The sequence below is a fragment of the Dasypus novemcinctus genome, chromosome 11 (genome assembly GCF_030445035.2).
Source record: "Dasypus novemcinctus isolate mDasNov1 chromosome 11, mDasNov1.1.hap2, whole genome shotgun sequence".
In the NCBI taxonomy this organism is placed as follows: domain Eukaryota; kingdom Metazoa; phylum Chordata; class Mammalia; order Cingulata; family Dasypodidae; genus Dasypus; species Dasypus novemcinctus.
In genome coordinates, this window is record NC_080683.1 from 47,485,125 (window position 1) to 47,506,577 (window position 21,453).

The 21,453-nt window shown below is 37.5% G+C and overlaps 1 protein-coding gene and 1 long non-coding RNA gene across 7 annotated transcripts in view; one reads left to right on the plus strand and one right to left on the minus strand.

Annotated features, from left to right (window-relative positions):
• Window positions 1-21,344, plus strand: part of LOC111765540 (uncharacterized) — an 88,405-nt gene extending 67,061 nt beyond the window's left edge. Inside the window, exons 2-3 of the long non-coding RNA XR_002797847.3 lie at window positions 10,758-10,837; window positions 15,463-21,344. This is a non-coding gene — a long non-coding RNA (uncharacterized lncRNA). The remainder of the gene's footprint in view (window positions 1-10,757; window positions 10,838-15,462) is intronic.
• FILIP1 (filamin A interacting protein 1) overlaps window positions 1-21,453 on the minus strand; it is a 427,722-nt gene that overhangs the window by 60,266 nt on the left and 346,003 nt on the right. For 5 of the 6 annotated variants that reach the window (XM_071218557.1, XM_071218558.1, XM_071218554.1 and 2 more), the window contains 2 exons: window positions 15,452-15,625; window positions 8,838-9,016 (listed from right to left, as the gene is read on the minus strand). In XM_071218557.1, the coding sequence (XP_071074658.1) occupies window positions 8,838-9,016; window positions 15,452-15,625 (353 nt within the window). Of the gene's footprint in view, window positions 1-8,837; window positions 9,017-15,451; window positions 15,626-21,453 lie in introns of those variants that run through there. The other variant, XM_058307058.2, reaches the window with a different exon arrangement.

Genomic DNA, 21,453 nt, shown 5'->3' on the forward strand with positions numbered 1-21,453 from the left:
TTCCCCTTAGTACACATAACCCTTAGGATACATAAGGATTATTTCACTAATGAAGAGGGTACAACTCACAGACCTCAAACACATGAGTGCAAGCAATGCAATTTCCTTCATTTTTCTGTATCTCTTATAATTTCTTTTCCATCAGGTGATGAAATTTTATCTGGGTTAAGCTCAGCCAAGTAGGGTTTCCCTTAGTAACTTCAAGGACTCTTCAGTCAAGTCAAGGACTCAGTAAACTCTAGGGTTTCAAACCCCATTTCTGGAGTTGAGTCTAAGTTCTGGAACCATCAGGAAGGTGGGTAGGCAGTCATCTGGTATTCATCCTTCCACAATGGTCTTGGTTGTCAATCTGCTTAGAGATCCAAGAGAAACACAACTCTCTCCCCATGTCTAGCCCTGTATCAAGCCATCAACCACATGGCCTTTCAGGGGCACAAGGAAAATTTAGGTATTCTGCTGGTGTTTCAGGATACTGAGGCTATATCAAGCTCTCTCCAACTAGACATGTCAGCAACGTTTACTGTTTTTTTTTTGTGAATCATTAGAGGGTGAGTTGCCACCTCCCTTGATTCCACCTGGTAATCCCTCCATTCTCAAGTTCTCCACACCAAATCTATCTGGGGTTTCTATCACTCCCCACCACCACTACCTCCTCACAAAATCTCAGAGTAAAACCTCCTCTTTATCTAAATAGGGAAGGAAAGGAGAGATAAACAAAACTGGATCCATTTAATTATATATTCTTTCTAATCCTAAACCTATACCTTTGCTTTTGAAATCCCAAAGACAAGATACTGACTTCTCTTCTCTACTTCTTCTGTGACAACTTTCCATGGAGGCAGTAGATGCTCTTGGTTAGCTGTTCAAATGGGGATGGGTTATTGGTTACAGTAAATATTAGGTTAAAAGATCCAATTATTATCATACTATAGTAACTTTTATAACTGAGCATAGGCAAATGATATGTCAAAGCTGTAACAATTTTATAATTGTATCATTTTGTCTCTGAGGTTGTAAGGGATAGTGTCCCTTAAGATGATGGGAGTTCTTAGAAAGAATAAATGGAAATGTGAATGAATATAGAAAACAATCTCCATATCCGAACAGTCTAAGAAGAATGAGAATATTGTTCATCATTGTTCAGGATGCACCTACAGCCCTAGCAATCCACAGGTAATGGGTCATCCCTTCAGAAAGAGGTGTCTTGTATCCCAAGTCCCATGATGTGGCTATTCTTTGGTAATAGAAGATCTATGTTTCTGCTGGTCTTTTCTTGGCTTCTGTTGTCTTTACTTCTCTCCATTTCATACTTCCTAATAGAATGCCTCAATGGGCCAGTCAGTCACCTTCACATACAGAGCACACTATTTGGTAGAGTTCTTGTGCCAAGACAGCTTATAGGCCTTGGTCTCCCTAATGTCTAAGCCATCAAAGGTTTCAAACCAGCCACGTTAAAGATGTCCAAGAGACGTCTTTTGTTCATGCCACACTGTTTTGAGCCAACATCAAAATTTGAGCAAACATCAAAAAATGGGAAGATCTTACTAAAATCAGAGCTTGTCTTTTCCTGAAAAATCAGAATTGGCAACACCGCATCCATCTTGAAAATGATGTCAACCAGCCTAAGCTGAATGAAAACATTCCCTCAGAGCCAGAGAATGCTCTCTCCAGTTTAGCAGTCCTTACCACCCACATGATGTGTGCATATGAATTGGGTCTGCTTCATTCATGTACTGCCTGCCTCTGAAGGCTTTTCAGTTTTTGACCTCTGCGACCTTTGTTCAGGACAGTTGTCAATTTCCAGGCTGAGTGGTTGTGAACAGCTTTTACAGGGGCACATGACAGAAAGTATGACAGTTTAAGGGAAAGGATCCTGCCTCTATGTCTCTCAGAAGAGGCCTCTTCAGTGAATCAAGATCTCAGAGTTTGAGGGACTGTCTGATATTAAGTTCCTGAAAACTTTCTGAAAGAGAATAATGCACTCAGTGATTGGTTCAGATCGGATGAATCTGCCAGCCTAACCACTTCCCACTACTGGATTCTTATTTTTCACTCCTCACATTTCTCACCTCTCCTAGAAATTTTCCAGACTAAAGGGTTTTAAATACCAGGCCTGAGGTAATCTTACATGGTTTGTTAAATTATTAAACAGTAAAGTGGTTTTTTTGCCCATTTTCCCTCAAGCCCTTCTACTCAACACTTTTCCATTCCTGTAGTCAGTTTTCTTCAATCATTATATTACCCCTTTGTTAATATAATTAAGATCTTTCCTGGCCCAAGTTCTGTTGTAGTTTTTATATTTATTAAAGTCCAAATACATTGAATCTAATTAACTAAAACTCTCAGTCAGGCTAAATCCTAAGATCAGCATAATATTTTCCCCTTTCTTAACTACAGTGAAATGTCCCCATATTGATATTTAGATTTAAATATAATCTAATATACTTTGACGTTGTAAGAGGCAGAGTTACCCAGGTAGCAGCACTACAAAATCCTGACTCACCAAATAGATTTAACTGGACTTTGTGGTATATATTTTTTCACCTAAAGGGAAGGAAAATACATTTAAGAAATAGTTTCTATAACAGTAAAAGCAAATTAATTCATAGTATAACTCTTGGTTAATTAAAAAAAATATTAATCAGAAAACTCCTTTTCCTAGGTATCCCTGTTAAAGTTATATTACTAAGAATCTGAGAAGTCTGAGATTAGAAGTTGCTAGCTTGAAGATTTTGAGAATGAAATTGCTTTGAAGCTTGGGGAAAAGTTCACCCTGATTGCTTGGTGCCTTCAAGTAAGATGTAACATCATTTCCATCATTCCATCTCCCATCCATGCCTCTTCAACGTTTTCACCCAAGCTGTATGCCTTAGAGGTTACACTGTATGACCTAGGGTCCTTTCTTTCAGTCACATTTTTCAGTAGGAAGTGAAATTTGCATATTGCAAGGGTAAGAGGAATTGAAAAGTAAAGTTTAATCCTGACTTTTTTCAGAAAATGAACTATAAGACATATTCCTGTTGGATCATTTGAGCGTCTGAGTTCTAATTGCTCTCCTTTTTAAAAAACTGTTTTTCTATTTCCAATTTTCTTGGTCAGTAAGATACTGCTTTAGTTTCTCAGGCTGCTGTAACAAATATCATGAAATAGGATTGGCTTAAACAATGAGAATTTCTTAGTTTACAGTCTTGAGGCTGGGAAAATGTCCACAACAAGACACCACCAAAGCAATGCTTAGTCCCCAAAGATCAGGTTCCAGCGAGCCTGGGCTCTTATGCCACATGGCAAGGCACATGGCAGTGTCTGCTGTTCTCTCCCTTCTCTTCTGGGTTTCGTTGATTTCAGCTTCTTATTTCCAAGATTTCTGCTCTCTCTCTTTGTATTCATTCTTTTTTTTTTTTTAAAGATTTATTTATTTATTTTTAATCCCCCCCCCCCCCCCCGGTTGTCTGTTCTCTGTGTCTATTTGCTGCATCTTGTTTCTTTGTCCGCTTCTGTTGTCGTCAGCTGCATGGGAAGTGTGGGTGGCGCCATTCCTGGGCAGGCTGCAATTTCTTTCGCACTGGGTGGCTCTCCTTACGGGCGCACTCCTTGCGCATGGGGCTCCCCTACGCGGGGGACATCCCTGTGTGGCAGGGCACTCCTTGCGCGCATCAGCACTGCGCATGGGCCAGCTCCACACGGGTCAAGGAGGCCCGGGGTTTGAACTGTGGACCTTCCATGTGGTAGACGGATGCCCTAACCACTGGGCCAAGTCCTTTTCCCACTTTGTATTCATTCTTTATAAAGGACTCCAGTAATAGGATTAAGACCCATCCTGAATGAGGTGGGTCACATCTTAACTGAAGAGCTTCATCAAAAGGTCCTATTTTAAATGGGTTAGATTAGAGTAGATTTAGAACATGTTTTGGGGGTACATACAGCTTCAAACCACCACAGATACTGATAGTTTGGTGTATCTCATAACCAAGTTAAAGAGTTTGAAACTGTGAATTTGAATCCTAAACCTGCAACAAAATAGGTTTACAGTCTAAGAAGTCACTAGCCAACTTCCTAAATCATCTTTGCTTCTTCCATGAATCGAGGAAATAGGCTGTTCATTTTAATCACAAGGTAAGAACTTGGAAGTAGAAAAAGTTCCTTTTCTGCTGAAAAAGACTCAGTTCAGCACCCTGCCCCACCCATATTACCAATTTACTGTTGACAATTGACCTGGGGGAAGATACTTACCATTTCCCCATTTGCTAAGTGGGGATAATAATTACACATCACAGAGTTTTGTAAGAACTAAGCAAGATAATCTATGTGTTCACCATATTAGGTCATCAATAAAGGCTAAATCTGCCTTTATTGAACAGTCCTGAGCACAGTGCTAAACGCAAAGAGGACTCAGTTGTTTCCTGCTATGTTCCAGCTGTTGTGATAAGGCTCTGCTTGATAAACTTGAGCATTTCTACAGCACCAGCAGTCTTTTTCTCCAAAGTGCTTTATTGCTACCCATCAAGCTACCAGTGAGAAAAGTATATATATATATTTACCATGTCTTAGAGATAAGGCAACTAAATCTAAGAAATTTAAAGATTTTGTGCCAGGGAATCAGATGTTAATCATTTTCTATAAAGCAGGCCATGAATATTTCCCAGGATTCCAGGTCCCCAGAGCAAGTTCTCAAAAACAGTAGGTTCTGACTGATTATTCCCCTACTTGGGCAAGTGTAATTGTGCAGATTGTACCACAGACCACCTTCCCTTCAAACTAAACCAATACCATGATGGAGCTTGAAAGCTTTTCTTCTGTTCAAGCCCCTGCTCCTACATTTTCTTCTTCACAAGCTCAGGGATTTCTCTTGAGGTGCTGATTTCGACTTTTAAAAAAATGAACTTATACTTGGAAGGTTTACTGCAATATTATATGATGACGTAATTATTTATGTAGCTCCAGCTGAGCCTATAGAATCCAAAAGCTTTAAAATCTGTATCTTCAGTGATACATTTGGACAGCATACCTCCACATCATTTATATATATATACACACACCCAGAGCCCAAATATTTCTTTAAGCCCCAGACCACTTTTGATGTAACTGTGTTCTCTCTATTTTGACATTCTTGGATCAGCCCTCAAGAAGCTTAAGATTAAAATCAAAAGTCTTACAGTTCAGACAGGGAATAAAGTACAAACTCTGAAGGTGATCTCATGTGCTCAGAATTATGCCTTTAAAGATCAAGTTGACTTGAAATATGGACCCAAGAGAATATAGCATTTAGAAAAGGGGGCTTTCTTTATCCACATTTTCATTAACTGAATGAAGGACAGTTCGTCTTTATTATTGACAATGCTAATTAAGTCAATGCATGTTTTCATGCTATTTTCCCTTTTTATTTAGGAATATGACTATTTGTAAAAGCAAATATGCAGTAAATGATGATAAATTATGATAACTTAGAATTATGGAAGCCTAGAACAATATATTGTCCATGTGAGTACTTAGTAAGAATTCATGAATTTTTATACAAGATGTATTTAACAACTTCTATGCTAAAAGCCTAAGATTCCAGGTTTCTTTAAATATCTGAATCTGAATTATTTATCAACAAACATCTGCCACTAATATTTTGCCTGAGTCCTTCTTTTTATTATCATCAACCATTTCTCTAAAGGAAGTGAGAAACCCTTACAGAACAAGACAAATATAGAGAATAGTGCCTAGATGGTTCCCAGGCCAGGAGAGTCTCACTCCCACCTCCTAAACCCTCCACCACCAACCAAAAAACTATGTGGGATGAAGAAAGTCTGAGCACTCAGTGGGAGAAGCTGGCTGATTATAAAGAGCAAATCACCTAGGCTTATTCAAGCCTTTCCTCTCTTTCTTCCTTCCTTTGCTCATACTTATTAGGAGAAGCAAAGGGAAGTGTTTCCAAAGTAAAGTTGTTGACTCTGTTTTTATGCTCACAAAAGGAACTTTTCTGGAAAAGGAGAAAGGAGTGCAAAACAAAGAAGCAAACAAAGGATTTGGGACAGTCTACTCAAGGACTCCCACTTGCGTTCTGGAATGCCGGTTCTTTATTAGCTGCAGTCAGGCTTTCCCTGCAGGTGCTGTGGCCTAGTCAGCCTAGTCGCATCCAAGCGGCTCCATCCCAGAGCAACTACACCCTGGCTGAGCCCGGAGTCACCCAGCTTGGTCCGTGATGGGGAGGGGTCATCAGCGACTTGGCCCACGGGAAAGAAAGCCTAGGGGTGAGCATCCTGCCAGCTTCCATAAGTAGGTTTAATTATGACCGCTTACTTCAAAAGGGGGGTTTAATCCAAAGCAGATTTAGCAGGGCAATTTCCAAAGAGCAGCAGGAACCCAGGCATGACCTTTTAGACAATCCTAAGAGCTTCAGTGCCCCGGAGACTCGGCAAGTCAGTCACAGTGGATGACTCAGATCGCAGGGAAATGCAGAGACAACAACTTAAGTTATCAGTGTAGAGCAGGGATGTTTAATTTAGCACTACTAGCCTCTGTAAGGGCGTGCCTTCAGCGGCGTGAACACTAATGGTTAATCAAGGGATTGATCTGACAGAAAAAAAAAAACACAAAACATGACAGTAAAAAATAAAGCACTAAAATTTAACACATTCAGACAAAAATGTTATTTTAATATTATTATTTAATATTATTTTAAAACCTGAAAGTGGTTTGATATTTGTAAGAATAGAGGGTCTCTTAGTGAATTCTTACTTAAAGCATGAAAATCTGGTGACATATCCTGTTGGTACTAATCAAAGTATCAAATGCATCATCACAAGAGTTTTTATTTTTATTTTAAGAAGCTTCTACGTAGCACTTTGCTTAGAATTTTTTGTTTTGTTTTATTAAAGTTAAATGACTCCAATTAGGAGGTAGGGGATTAGAATTGCTCATCTAGGGTTGATCAACAGGAAGTTAGAAAATAAACACATCTAGGATAGGCTTATTATTTAATGAATATAAAGGTTCTTGTAAACTATAATGCTTCTATCCTATATTATCACAGAACACAAAAATTAGGAAAACAAAAAAGAAACAGAAACAGACTGTATAATTATAGTCTCTTTTCACCCATCTACCTTACAACTCTGTAAGTAAATTGGTGCCCATTTAGGCTTAAGAGGGAATTAGGAGAAAAGAAAAGATAGACATACCTTATTCTAAATCAAATCATTTGAAAAGTGATCAGAAAATAATTCATTCACACAGGTGCTCTTTAAAATGATTTGATTTCAGGTATTTTAAAAAGTCGGATAGTTTACAGGATCAGAATACAAGCTTAAAGAAACCTTAAGTTGGATGTATGATAGCATAACAAACTGTAACCTTTCCATTTCTCCTTCCCTAAGAGATGTACTAAACCCAACAAAAAGGAAACATTGCCCCCACCAAAGGAAACCCACCCCCCCGCAAAAAAAACAACAAAAACAAACCTATTATGTTTCATGCTTTTATTTACTCTTACTGAGATAGCTTTTTCTGGAAAGTAAACTAATCTGGGAAAACCAGATCTCTTTTTTGAACTGAATCAGTAATAAAGCTGGGTAAATCAATTCCCAAGTGGCTCTCAATTTGTATACCCTAAACACAGGCAGACATGCTTGGTAATTCAAAGCATCGGGATTCAATGTCATTGCTTTCAAAAAGATTGTGGAATTCACAAATATACCAATTAAGCCTAGGGAAAGGAAAGAAGAGAAATCTGAAAAGAAAATGCTAAAATGACTGGATACCATAGAAGATTTAATTACAAAGCTTTTCAATTTGGAGTCTCTGCTTCAAAAATGGAAATACCTGAAAAAAGGAATTACCTATGAGAATAGGTTTTAAATCTCAGTACACTGAGTATTTGTTTTATTTGGTTTGGTTTACACTGAGTTTTAAGAACTATGCAAATCTTAGAAAGTTAAGCAGGTAGTTCTAGTCATTAACTAATTTATAAACAATTAAATTTTGATTTTCTACACTGGCATTAAGAATGATGGGGGGAAGCAGATGTGGCTTAAGCGATTGGGTTCCTGTCTATCATATAGAAGGTCCAGGGTTCGATTCCCAGAGCCTCCTGGTGAAGGCAAGCTGGCCTGCAAGGCGAGCTGGCCTGAGTGGAGAGCTGGCCAACAAGGTGTGCTAGCCTACACAGGAGTGCTGGCCCATGTGGAAAGCTAGCGCAGCAAGACGATGCAACAAAAAAAGACACAGACAAGAGACCATAAGAGACACAGCAGACCAGGGAGCTGAGGTGATGCAAGAGAATCCTCATCTGTCTCCCACTCCAAAAGGTCCCAGGATTGGTTCCCGGTGTCACTTAAAGAGAAGACAAGCAGACACAGAAGAACACACAGCAAATGGACACAGAAAGCAGACAGCGAGTGCAAAACAACAAGGGTGGGAGGGGTGATAAATAAATCTTTTAAAAAAAAGAGAATGATTTGGATTCATTTAAAACGGTTAAGTATAGTAATTTACTGTCTGAATAAGTGAATTTCATCCCCAAGAAGAAAAACTAGATTATTTCAAATAGAAATTGATACAGAGATTTTTTGAATGTACGTTATTGAACAAGTTCAAATTTAAGCTCCCTTTGTTTCTTTCAGGCTTATGGTTTTATGGCTTCAATATCCTTTTGGGAGTGTAATACCCTATTTATATACACTCCTAAATACATTCAAGTAAGAATAGTGGGTAAAGGTCTGTCTCACTTTCTATGACCACAAACCATCTAGAATGTGGTTAGACCCTGGGAACCTGTCCACAGTGTCACTGGACCAAAATCTGATCCTGACATGGGCTGAAAGGGCTGCAGCATCCAGATGTGGGCACATTACCTCTCCCGTTCCTGCTCCAGCAGGTTGGTGAAGTCGTCGCTCTTGTTCATGTAGTCAGTGTGTTTATGCTTCTCATTCTCTAACTCATACACAGTGCGCCGGTGACACTTCTCTGCCAGCAGCAGTTGCTCTAACATGCGCCGGTAGGTTTCTTTCTGTTTTTCCTCAAGTCTGTCCAGCTGAATAAGCAAATGTGGAAAAGAGCACAATATTTTATTTCATTTGCATGACTCTAAGTAACTCACTTGCAGTGTCCACTGATTTATTACCTGAAGAGGAGGACATTGAGTCTGGTACTCTATGCCATTTTCCCCATGCCATCATTTTCTCCATGCCCATTGGCTTCATAAATTAGCCATACAAATGCTGCAGTAACCTCTGGTGGTAATGGTTTTTTTTTTTTTCTTTGACAATCTACTTAAGAGGAATATATGCCTAGTCCCTATACTTTCAGACAGAAAGAGGATAAAAATCCCTACTGATTTCAGAAAAATTAAGATCTCAGCTTGCACATGTACCACACTCCCCCCTGGGAATTATCATCATCATAATCTTTTTTTCCAAGGCTTTCATTTCTAGGAAATATAGAAATATGCATTTCTAGAAAAAGTATTTTTGAAGTACTCACAGTCCTTTTTATTTCAATAGATGCTAAATATAGTGAAATTTCAGAACTTGTAGAGACCACATATCTCAAAAATATTATCGCAGGAATTTTTGTACCTATCTCTTTGGCCAGGCAATAAGATCTTTAAGGAGTAATGTCTTGATCATCTTTTTAGCTTCTAGTGCCTAGCACAGTACCTGGAGCAAAGTGGGCATACAGCAAATGTCTGTTAAATTAGACAGAATTTTATAATATTGATAGTTTCCTACCCAACTCGCAATTCTACTCTCACCCCATAACCCCCCATCAAACTGTGGTTCAGGGTTTCTCAACCTCAGCATTACTGATATTTTGGAGCTAATAATTTTTGTTGTGGAGAGTTCTAGCACCCCTAGCTTCTACCCACCAGATCCACTAGCACTCCCCAAGTCATGATAATCAAAACTGTCCCCAAACATCACCAAATGTCCCCAGTGGGGGGTGAGGAATGGGATCACTCCCTGGTTGAAAACCACTGCTCTAGTTGAAACAGACATTTAAAATCCATTCTCAGTGCCACACCAGCTCCTTTAAACCCAAAGGGGTAGCTGGGTGTCAGCAAAAGTGGGTATTTCACCTGGACTTTCCTTGTTTGCCCTTTAGTTATAAGGAGGATTCAAGATTCTCTGTATAATTGCATATCTTCATTGTAAACGGGTCATTTCTGGGTCCCAAAATAAAAGAGAGACTGCCTGCATTATCCTTGGTGTCTTCTGCCCAGATCTCAACTCCCCTTGATTAAGAACAGGTGACATGATAGAAACTGTTAGAGAAGTCCAGGTTAACTGATAGCTAATAATATTTGAGATGACCAGAAATTAGCAAATTGTACTTTTATGTCTTCTGACAAATTTCTGTAGTCTTAAAGGAGCAGGCAATGCAAGAAGTTTTTTCATTGGAATGGTGACATTCCTTATATTATAAAATATCTTCCCCAAGGACTCTCCCATCTTCCCATAAATGTGATTTTCACCATATTTTATAGGATTTCCTAAGCTTGGTGATACACTGTCATCATCAAAAATGTAAAAGGAGCAAATATTTCCCATTTTTTTTTATCCTTCCTGCCTTACCATAAAGTAGCATTGGCTCTCCTTTTGAAAGTATTTGGGAAGCAGCTTCTGCCTTTTACTTCAGACCCTCTCTCACTTGTCCCCAAAGAAAGAGGGGGAGTGACTTATCTGATTTGTATTTAGAATAAGGAATTGGTCATGTGCAACGCAACCTTTTTCATTTCTGTTTTCTATTTTTTTTTTTTACTCTACGGGTCACAGGATGGTACCAGTGTAGACTTGGAGGGAAAGTAATAGAAAGCCCAGTGGTGGTCATTTATCCATCTATACCAATAATAAAGGTAAGTGTTTTAAGCCCATCTGTCATCCACTCAAGGAACTCTGGAGAATAAGATGGGGCATTATTAACTGGATGGTTGACTGAGAGAGGCAGATATTGCATGGGTATCTGGAGAACAAAACAGAACATGGAGATATCTGTCAAGTTTTCTGGTGAAGTCTGAGCAGGATTAGGTTTTAGCCTTTAGTAAGTTCTATCCATGTGGGTTTTTGAGACCAGTTGTTTGCAGCAGCTACAGTCCTGGGTCTGGGCTGCTGGAGTAGGTTGCTGGGGATTCTGGGCACTGTTAAGTTCAACTAAGCTAGCGTGCCTTGTACCCCAACAATGATTACATCATCATTTTTTCTCTAACACGTAGGCTACCAAGGCATTGGGGTGTATAGTACATTTTTAATCCAGAACTTCAGGCCCAGACTATAAATTGCAGAGGCATTAAATTCCTCATCAACTACAAAGCATTAGTATGAGCAGCTAGCTTTCAATTTTAAATTTTGGATGTAAGAACCAATATAGATAGCATTAGATCAGCTATGCTAGATACTATTGCTCATTATTTTGTTTGGAACTACATCAAGCTCCAAGGAGAGAATTGATGTGGGGATAACCTCTTAGATCTATGTTGTTTGTCCAGAGACTTTGAAGACCACCTCCCACCCCTATGGGTTCCGTAGATTCATTAATCAAGCTCACTGTGTTCACAGCTTTGGTCTTTAGAACCAAGCTGTGGCCTTAGATGTAGAGGAAGAGTGACTCTTATCAATGAATAGTGAAAATGGAAAGGGGCCCCTATAACTTTGGAAATGTAGCTTCCACTTGTACTGAGGTGGGAGGAAAATTGAATAAGATCATCATAATACCAAAGGCAAAAAATTTACTGAGGATAGAGTATAGTTGGAAGTCTTATTCTAGTGAATCAAGGTGGTGGAGAAGAAATACAAGAGCTTGAGATGGGGAGAAATTTTAGTCTGTTTCAGATAAAAAGATCAAGGCTCAGGAAATTATTTTATCTCTGTTAATAGCAGCAGGGTAAATGGAGAAGTATGAAACGATTCAGGAAGGGAGACACCTACTTAAGAGGAAACACAAGGTCTTAAAGACCAAACTGGATTTATACAAAAGGAAAATGAGTCTAAATGCTCTTAATGATAGGACTATAAAAAAGGGAGGTGTTTTAGTCACTGCTGAATCAGAATGGATGACCAGAAGAGGAGACGCATGAGGGCACAGGGAACAGAGCAGAGTGACTCCCCCATACACAAAGAGAATGTCAGGATCTCTACATTCTCTGAAACGACTGAGGAACATGCTATAAACAGTATATAATCGATTGGGATCCTTTCCCTGAAGACTGCAGCAACTATTAAAAGCTGTTACATAACATATGGACAGATTTAAGAATTAAAATTTGGGAAGATCAGGGTAAGATATTTGAAGCATTATATAGTGAGTTTTAGGTTGTCAGTTGTTCTAGATGGAGTTGTTGATATTGCCTGAGCCTGAGTTAACGTATGCAGGAAACATGGGGCTGTAAGTTTCAAAAGAAAGATGAAACAAATGAGAAGGGATTCAAGCAGGACAATAGCAGATTTGGTCCAAACACAGATGGAGTTTGATGGAAAAATTCCCCTTAGTGAGGATTCCAACTCAGAGACATGAATGTAGATAACATTTGCGATAAACACAGGATGCTCTTGGCAGACTCAGAACTCGATGGTTGTGTTTCTCTCACAGAGGGAAATCCCACAATACAGACCATGCAAGGTAATAGTAGAAAAACAAATGCCTGGATCTGAAATCATAGGGGAAGTTAAAGAAAACAGACAAATAAAAAGCTCTAAGATCCATAAAACAGTGATAGAGAAAGAAGGGAACTGTTTTAAAAACTAGTTAAAATGTTAAAAACAGAACAGAACAGGGTAGATGCTTTGCAATATCTAATCAGCTACCAGGACTGGGTTTTCTCCAGCTGCCCCTTCAAAGCTTCTTCCACTACAGTAAAGGTTCTTAAAGTGGGAAGAAAAACCTGTGGGCTCTATGATGAACCTCCCTTTAGTTAAATAATAGCTTGAACAGTTTATCATCTTAGCATTTATCTGTTAATATTTATGTCAACAGTGATCCATCTCTGCGGATAGCCGTTCTCTTCCATTAGACCTATCTCTCTCCCCAACCCACTCTAAATATTCTGCCATTCCTCTGTTTTCTTTTTCTTTTTATCATACAGACTTTTATTACCAGGGTTCAGAATGTAGGGTACTACCAGTATTCTGTTATTTTCATTTACCTGTTTTATGGACTAAAATGGGTTTTGGGGGAGGAGAGACCTATACTTCAGACTTAAAATGTTGATTTTATCTAAAGAAAAGGAAAATATATTTTATGGTCCAAACAGCAAACTTACAAATGAGATTTTTGTAACACAACTTGCTTGCAAACTAGGGACTAACTATATATTCCTTTTAAGGCACCATTAACACAATCTGGTCCTCTGTGTATGTGATCAGCAATGTTTTGTTTTTGTTGTTGTTGTTGTTAGGACCTCATACACTTGTACATGGGAAGCGTGGGGCTCCCCTACGTGGGGGACACCCCTGCGTGGCATGGCACTTGTACACATCAGCACTGCGCATGGGCCAGCTCATCACATGGGTCAGGAGGCCCGGGGTTTGAACCTTGGACCTCCCATGTGGTAGGCGGATGCCCTATCTGTTAAGCCAAATCTGCTTCCCCTGGTATGTTTTAAATGTCACTCATTGTACACACGTATGTACAAATAGACTCCTCCAACCAACTTAGGGTTTTCCATTTCCCATAATTAACCTCTTGGAGGGAAAGTTTTCCAAAGTGAGGGGAAGTTCACTGTCTCTGTTGTGGACAATTACACCAGACTGACTGGTATCCCCTTGTAGCATTAGATTTTCTCTATTTACCCTCCTCAGACATTCTCTAAATAGTTGTTTTGGCCTTTGGTAAGAGTAATATGGCCTGGATTTTATTGAGTCCTGGGGTAAAGGAATATCATTTTGCTTGGATTAAATTGACCTCAAAGCTAGGAATTTTCTTGTGTTTTAAAAATGTATGTGCATGAGGTTGGTACTATAAGTGCATGCCTCCTAATAATTTTTTGGCCTCTGAAAAAAATAGAGTAGAGGGGATTTGGGATGTATTCATTCAACTATGAAAATGCTGATGAGTCTCAGTCATTTTGCTGAAGGGGAAAAACAAAAACAAAAACAAACTCTATCCAGACAGTTGATGGGGATCCCTCTGGCTAAAGCTGAGCAGAAAAAGAAATTCAGAAAGAAAGAAATTGAAATCTTGATTTCTTTGGAATTTTGCTTAATAATTTTAAACTTTGATGTTCTGGACTTTAATTTACAAGGAAGCACAAGGTGATTAATATTTGTTCTTTAATTCTCTCCAGATATTTAGCAAGGGAGGGAGATCCACCATGCTGGGCTTACTACTCACCCTCTGGTGAATTCTATCGGATAACCTAGTTCTAAGCAGTAATTATTTTGGCCTAATGTGCAACCTGGCTTCTAGGAACAAGAGCTAGGCTGCCTGCTTATGGTTCAAAGGAACAGTGATGTTTTGGGGCTCCTGTTCATGTAGACTGCAAAGCAAATGCTTCTTTCCTACTCTTGCTTCCTCTCAGATAATTGTCCCTTAATATTTTAAGAAAAGATGAGAACACAGCTCCAGTTTATCCTTGCTGTAGAAATTAGAAAATTATGGAGCCATCAATCTGTTGTGAATACTGTCTAAAGACAATCTTATCTCTGAGATCTGGCAAACTGAGTTGCTTCAAAGGCTTGATATAAGTTAAAATTTAAATTTATAATAAATTGCTACAGGCTTTTAATTTCTACATTCTTTTTTCATTCATGAAATTAATTTCTGTAAATTTTTTTGACATGGATTCTGAAGAGTCATTGCAGCTAGATCCATCAAATGGGACCCTAATTCCGCAAACTTCTACAATTGCTAGAGTATTTTTAAAATGTTGCAACATAGGTATATTAATAACAATGATCAATAGCTCGTAATACAATCTTGTATAAAAATGTGAAATAAAGCACTATTAGATTCCCTCTCCTCTTAAAGATTGCCCTAAGCATTTCAATGGGATTTTGCTTTAATCATTGCATTTTAGCTACTCTCATGAGCCCATTTTAATTATGAGTCTATAAGATACCAAAAAATAGTCACCTTGTAACCATAAAAGTAATTAGATCAATTTAATTTTAGGTTACCATTTCAATAATAATCCTGACAACTCAATACTAAAATTGATAAGCACTTCAAATTTTTATACACATTAGTAAATATTAAAAGTAAAATAATAGAAGACTTCAAGGGCATGCATTAAGATAATAGCATCACATGGAGAATTATATTTTGGACTTTAAGTTTATTTAAGAAAAAGCTTCTAAAAGTCTTATCATTGAAATATTTCCATTATAACCATAAATTACTTAATTAACCTTTAATTCTGTATTAGTGTATTATAAACATTTTGTCTTTTGAAAGAAAATGCTAAAGCATATAAAATGTAAGAATCTGAAGATGGCTATATCCCTTCTAAGGTGACTTTTTGGCATCACTTTTTTACCTCTGAAATAGGTCTCTCATAGACATCTTCTCCTATGGACTTCTCCTGGGCAAGGATGGCATCTCTGTGCAGGACGCGCAGCACTTTCTCTGGCTCTGCAGACCCGTAATGAGCCTCCAGAACCTCAGGCTTGGTTTTCTCCGTCTTCAGCATGTGGATCACATCTTCCCTTGCCTGTGGTAGAAAGCAGTTAGGTCAGAGGGTTGACAACACAAATCACATCCCAGGCTCACAAAATCAACATGGAGCTTGTTGAATACATCGTCATCTCTTCAAGGGCTGTTGGCAAACTCACTGGGCATCCTGTTATTTTTTCACCAAAAGCAGATTGGCAAGCAGATACTCTGCATCAGGTTGCTAGGAAGCAGGCAAGCAGAAAAAGGTTTTGTGCTAATATTAACTGCATAAAAATTGCCTTATCTAAGTAGCAGTAATTCTGAAAGGAGGCAGGGCTAGCCTATTTTAGTGCATTATGAAGTCAATGACAATCTAAAATTTTTCTGTTTTTTTATGTTTTCAATGTAGTATTCAAATCAGGTTTAAAATAAAACGCTGCTCCCCCATTCTGGTTATAACTATGTGTTTTGAGTAAAAATAGCCTTTATTAGTGCTTTCATATTCCCAGTCAAGGACTTCCTTTTGCACAGAAACATGTGGATGGGAACTCACATGGAGTTTGGTTATTTTAATCTAATGTATTCACACTGAAGGTAAAATTTAAGCCATTTAATAGTCAGACTGCCAATTAGATGAGCCCAGTTGATAGGTTCAAAGTTATTTCTTTGATTTCTTAGCAAAATTTTAGCAATTTATTGAGGATCTTGAGAAAACCCCATGATTACAGGTGCTATATCGACTCTGCTGCTCCATCACATAATGCAAATATATCTGGATGTATTTTATGCTGATTAGTAGCGATGAGTTCTCTAGTGATGACAGAGCTGGCATTTGCTGAACATACTCCTACCTGGCCATAGACTTGGAGCTGTTTTTCCAGTAATGGTGGTAGATGTGAAGTATCCTGAATTCATTTCAAATTGTACTAAAGAACAAACTGGTTGGGAAGAGTTTCATTCTGTGACAATGAAATAGAGTTTTCCCCTGTGTCATGCTAACTATGGGTTTGAAATTATAAATCTGGCTTATTGTCATGGTATTTTAACCAGTCAGCTATGAGTACTCCCAATAAGACCTTTATAAAGTTTGTCTTTCTTGAGGTTTCTCACCTTTATTGCTCTTTCATAATCTCCAAATTAATCTAATTCCAGATGGCTAAATACTAACTTATTAGAGGAACAGTAACAGACTGGAACTTGCAGATTTTTTTCCTATGTTGCCTCTGCCACATATAGATGCACTCATTTCAAGACAAAAATGAAACAGGTTAATTTACAAGAACCTAGTGGTTTGGAACTAACCAGAAGGTTAGAGCCACAAAATAGTTTAAAGGAAAGGCACTGTGTCTTCCTGCAGGGTTAAAGGGCATAAGCACAGACAAAATATCAGACAAGCCTATATAGTGCCTTTGTAGAAATTTGAAAAAGGCATCCAATTCGTCCAAGAGATACAGCGCTGAGTCAGGGTACAGCCTAACTAGTGAGCAAAGAGTGGGCTGTTTTTCAGCCCTTATTCACCCCTCGTGCACAGGCACCCTCGTGCAAGGCACAACTGCACATCTCTACATAGTGGCTCTTACTAAAGGAGCCTCAAGGTATGTAGACTGTTACTCATCTTCAAGCAGGAAATGCTCCCATGTTCATCTCACACAGGTTAATATAATATAGCGTCTTCTGAAATTCACATCCCTGCCTAGCTGCATTGAAATCACCTGGGAAACATCAAATAATTCCAGTGCCCAGGTTATATTTCAGATCAATTATGCCCAAATTTTGTAGCAAGGATCCATGCATCTGTACTTTTTTAAAGTTCCTCAAGGGCTACTCTTCCACATGGTTAGGAGACCCAGCAACCCAAATAAATACCAATTCCGGGCATAATCTACTCTAAACTTTCCCATCTTAGTTCAAGTGATTTTCCATTTTCTGTTCTTGGAAAGGTGTCATCACCTTTCTCCTTTAAATCACCCTCACACCTGAGGTAAGTCTTTTGAATTGGTCAAAGCTAAAGAAGAAAAGGATGTCTTATAAGAAGAAAAACAGGGTTTTGAACTTGGTGACCTGTGGAAAGGCAGAAAGAAAAATTTTAAATTGCATTTGGAAATGGAAAAATGGTGATGATGAAGGGTTGGTAACCTCGATAACAAGTTACTGTCTCTTTTCCATTTTTAAATCAGGTGAAGTAAAGGCTGTTTCCTAAAGCCTCCATTTTAACATGTGAAACATGAAGACTTGTAGGGCAGATGTAGAATTTCCTGTCTTTAGTAAAATAAATTGAGATGTTGATTCATGATGAAATGCAAATATTTCAAATAATCTGCTCCTCTGCTCTCTGAAACAGCAATAGAATAAAAGCAGAATTCAAAATCTTCAGGAAGAAAATCATTAGAGTAGCATAGAAAATAGATTTGATCATATAGTATATGGGTAACTTTTTAAAAAGAAAGAGAATGAGAAACCAAAATAAAATGGTTTATTAGAGGTCACTAAAATATTGGGTAGAGAATATGGGCTGTTTTTATTCTCTTCTTTTTGCTTTTTTGTATTTTCTAAATTTTCTACCATGAACATGGAATTTTTTTTAAGAGAAAAGAGGTTTTTTTTAAAGAAAGAAGAAATAACTCATTATTCCTATTTTACATAAATGAAACAAAGGCAAATAATTTTAATAGAAAATTATCTCTTTTCCTATTGACCAATGCTGAGAAAGTTACCTTCATTCTGGGCACAGAACAGCTTTATGCATGGTGTCTCTGGGGCTTAAAACAAAGGAGCACAGAAAACCAAAATTATTGGTATGATATGGTACAAATGATTATTCTGTACCCTGTTTTGTCATTGGCTTTATTCCTTTTGGAATTATTTCAAACATGGCAGAGAAGCCAGATGTAGAACAGCTACTGAGTTGGGGAAGTGTACTGAACACAAAGCTATGTAAGGATTATAAATTTTGCCACCTAATATTTATTCTGATTAGTCACATTCTGGCTAGACAGATGAAGGAATCAGAGCAGAATAATTTCCATATGGCATTTCCACAAATGACATTCTGAAAAAAAGTTTGTACCTAATTGTCAAAGTAATGAGAAAGTAGCTCTCAAACATAAACTGCGTTAAATAATTTTGAATGCATGAATTGCATTGCTACTCCATGACAGGAGCATAAAAGGAGATTAAATAAATATGAAAGCTTATCAGGCAAATAAGAATTTGAATTAATTATGGAAATAAAGGTCACAACATGGTATAGTAGAAAGAGCCCAGCTTTATAGAAACTCAGAATTACTTTCAAATACCAGTTTTGCTGTGTGATTTGTGCAAATTACTAACATTTCTTTGACCTAATTTTATCATCTATAAAATGGGATCATAATAACTTTCTTATACTGTTGCTGTAAGGATGAAATAAAATACCAATTCTTATAAAATGCCTAATATAGAATGTGGCACACAGTGGGTGTTGAATGAATAATAACCAGTTATAATTGTTTATTTTAGGTCTCCATCATTAGATGCCTTTTTAAAATGATTCCTTATCAGTTTATTTGACCCTAGATAATTAATCCTTGTTTTATTAGATCTTTTATTATTAATCTCATGAAACTATCAGCTTCTTCACTAGAATTCTGGGGATCTTGCCTCAGTACAGTGGCATGCTCTTAAGTTATTTATGGAATGCCATTAGGAGCTGGTGCCTCAGAAAACTTGGCACAGTACTTCCCATAGGTCTCAGAAACAGCCCTTTTAGATGATGATGAAGCACACTGGCCTGTAGCTGATTGCAAGTGTTTTCAGAGAAGTATCAGAATAAAAACTCTCTAGATGGCAGAGAACTTAAAATGTCCATCATTACCTTATTGCTGTTCTACAAAAATGAACAATCAGATTAAAGTTCATGAAACATTATTTTAATAACAAATGAATTTATGATTAATAATGCTATTGTCCAATATCACACATTTTTGCTGCACATGCAGAAAAGAAATTTTATAAGATATGTTTTTCCCCACCCAGATGCAACATTTAATATTGATGTAGTTTCTCTAGAAATCTCATAAATTGCTCTTAAGAACATTTATTTCAAGAATGAAATTTTAAATTAGAGCAGACCCATGGTCAATTTAGCTGGGGATTTAACTTTTTATTAAAAATAACCATAAAAATTAGGAACACACCTTCAAACACTCTAGTTGCTACCAGTTACCCCATTGTGAATATATAAATTTACTTAAGTCCCTGACAAAGTGATTTAAAATCTAAGTTCTAGGTGAAAGCTTAGACCATATGATATTTAAGGTCACATCCACTCTGGTGATTGTGATTCTATGAATTTTTTTTCTAGTTTTACCCCGCATCTTTCCTCAGAGAAATAAACTCCATCTCTCTATTACTACTTGGTGTTACGTACCAAAACACAAAATTGTAGAGCTGTCGGCTAACTCTAAACTATCAACTCTCTCCCTTAACAGATATTTGTTTTAAATGATTTCTTTAACATTTGAATATTCCAAAATTTGGGCTCTCTTCTTAAGCCTATGGTTACCTCATTTTTAGTATCATGATTTTTGAAATCTTTATAACATTTCTCAAGGCCTTCATTTTTCCAGTCTAGAGTTCATTTTTTTCCATTTTTTCCCTCCTCAAATGGAATCTTCTATTCTTCCCTCTCCCTTCCCTCAGAACCTCTGGTGGCCACTGCCTTTATTTCTTGATCATTTTTGATGTCCATCTCCAGCTCTGTTATAGCTTCCTTAAGGTACAGGAACCCAAATCACCATCAGAATCCCAAGCACAAAAATGTCTTGTTTTATTACAAAGATAGGATAGTGGTTTCCATTTTATGTCTGATAATCTTCCTATTCATGTTCAGAATTGATTGGCCCTATAGCCAGAGGAGTACATGGATAAGTAAATTTAGGAATTCTTTGCAAAACAGGTCTGGATTCTTTTCCTCTATTTTATGAATAGCTCAGATACCTCTAACTTGTAGTTTTTATCGGAATATTTATTTCTATTCAACTACAATCTCATGACTTTTTGAGGAAGACCCGAGAAAATGTGACTTCCAATTCTAATTCTTTATCTCCTCTCCTTCCAGAGTTCTGTTAAAAAGCTAAAGTAAAAGTAATTAGAAAGTTAGATCCCAACACGACAAGGAGAATAGGAGAGGCTGCCAGAGGGTGAGTGATGCCAGCAAATTTCTGAAAGTCACACAGTGGATGGAAGAAGCAACATCTTTCCAACAGTCACTTAATCATCCCAACTTAGTTTCCCTGTCTGTAAAGTGGGGACATCAACCCCTCTCTACATGACAGGGACTTTGTAAGGCTCTCACAAAATAATGTAAACAAAATGCTTTTAAAATTGTAAATAGGCAGCTATCTTCAATTTTAAAATATGCCAGTATTGTTGGTATTTATTACCTTCTTGACCAAATCTTCCTAAATCTCTTAGGAGATGGGGTTTTTTTTTTTTTTGTTCCAACTGATATGAAACACCTCTTCTCTCCTGAAAAATGTACTTATGCTTGAACTGTATTAATTATGATGTGCTAAATATACTACATTTTTCATTCTTAGCATTATTACCCTAGGCACTAATTGCCAAAGAAAGGGGCTATGGTGATGTAATACTGCATGATGTACTTAGAACCACTCTATTCACCATGGGACTTGTTAAGGGCTTTTTAATGACTGTAATAATAATCATGGAAGGAATAAAAATGTTGATTATAAGTTATGGCTATTTAAAACAATTTAATAAATCAATAATTAACATTGTGGTATCTGTTTACTCAATAGATTGATGAAGATGACTTGTGATGACAATAAAATTTTTCAGTGCTTTAAACAGATGATTCAGTTTACATACATAAGATCCTACATT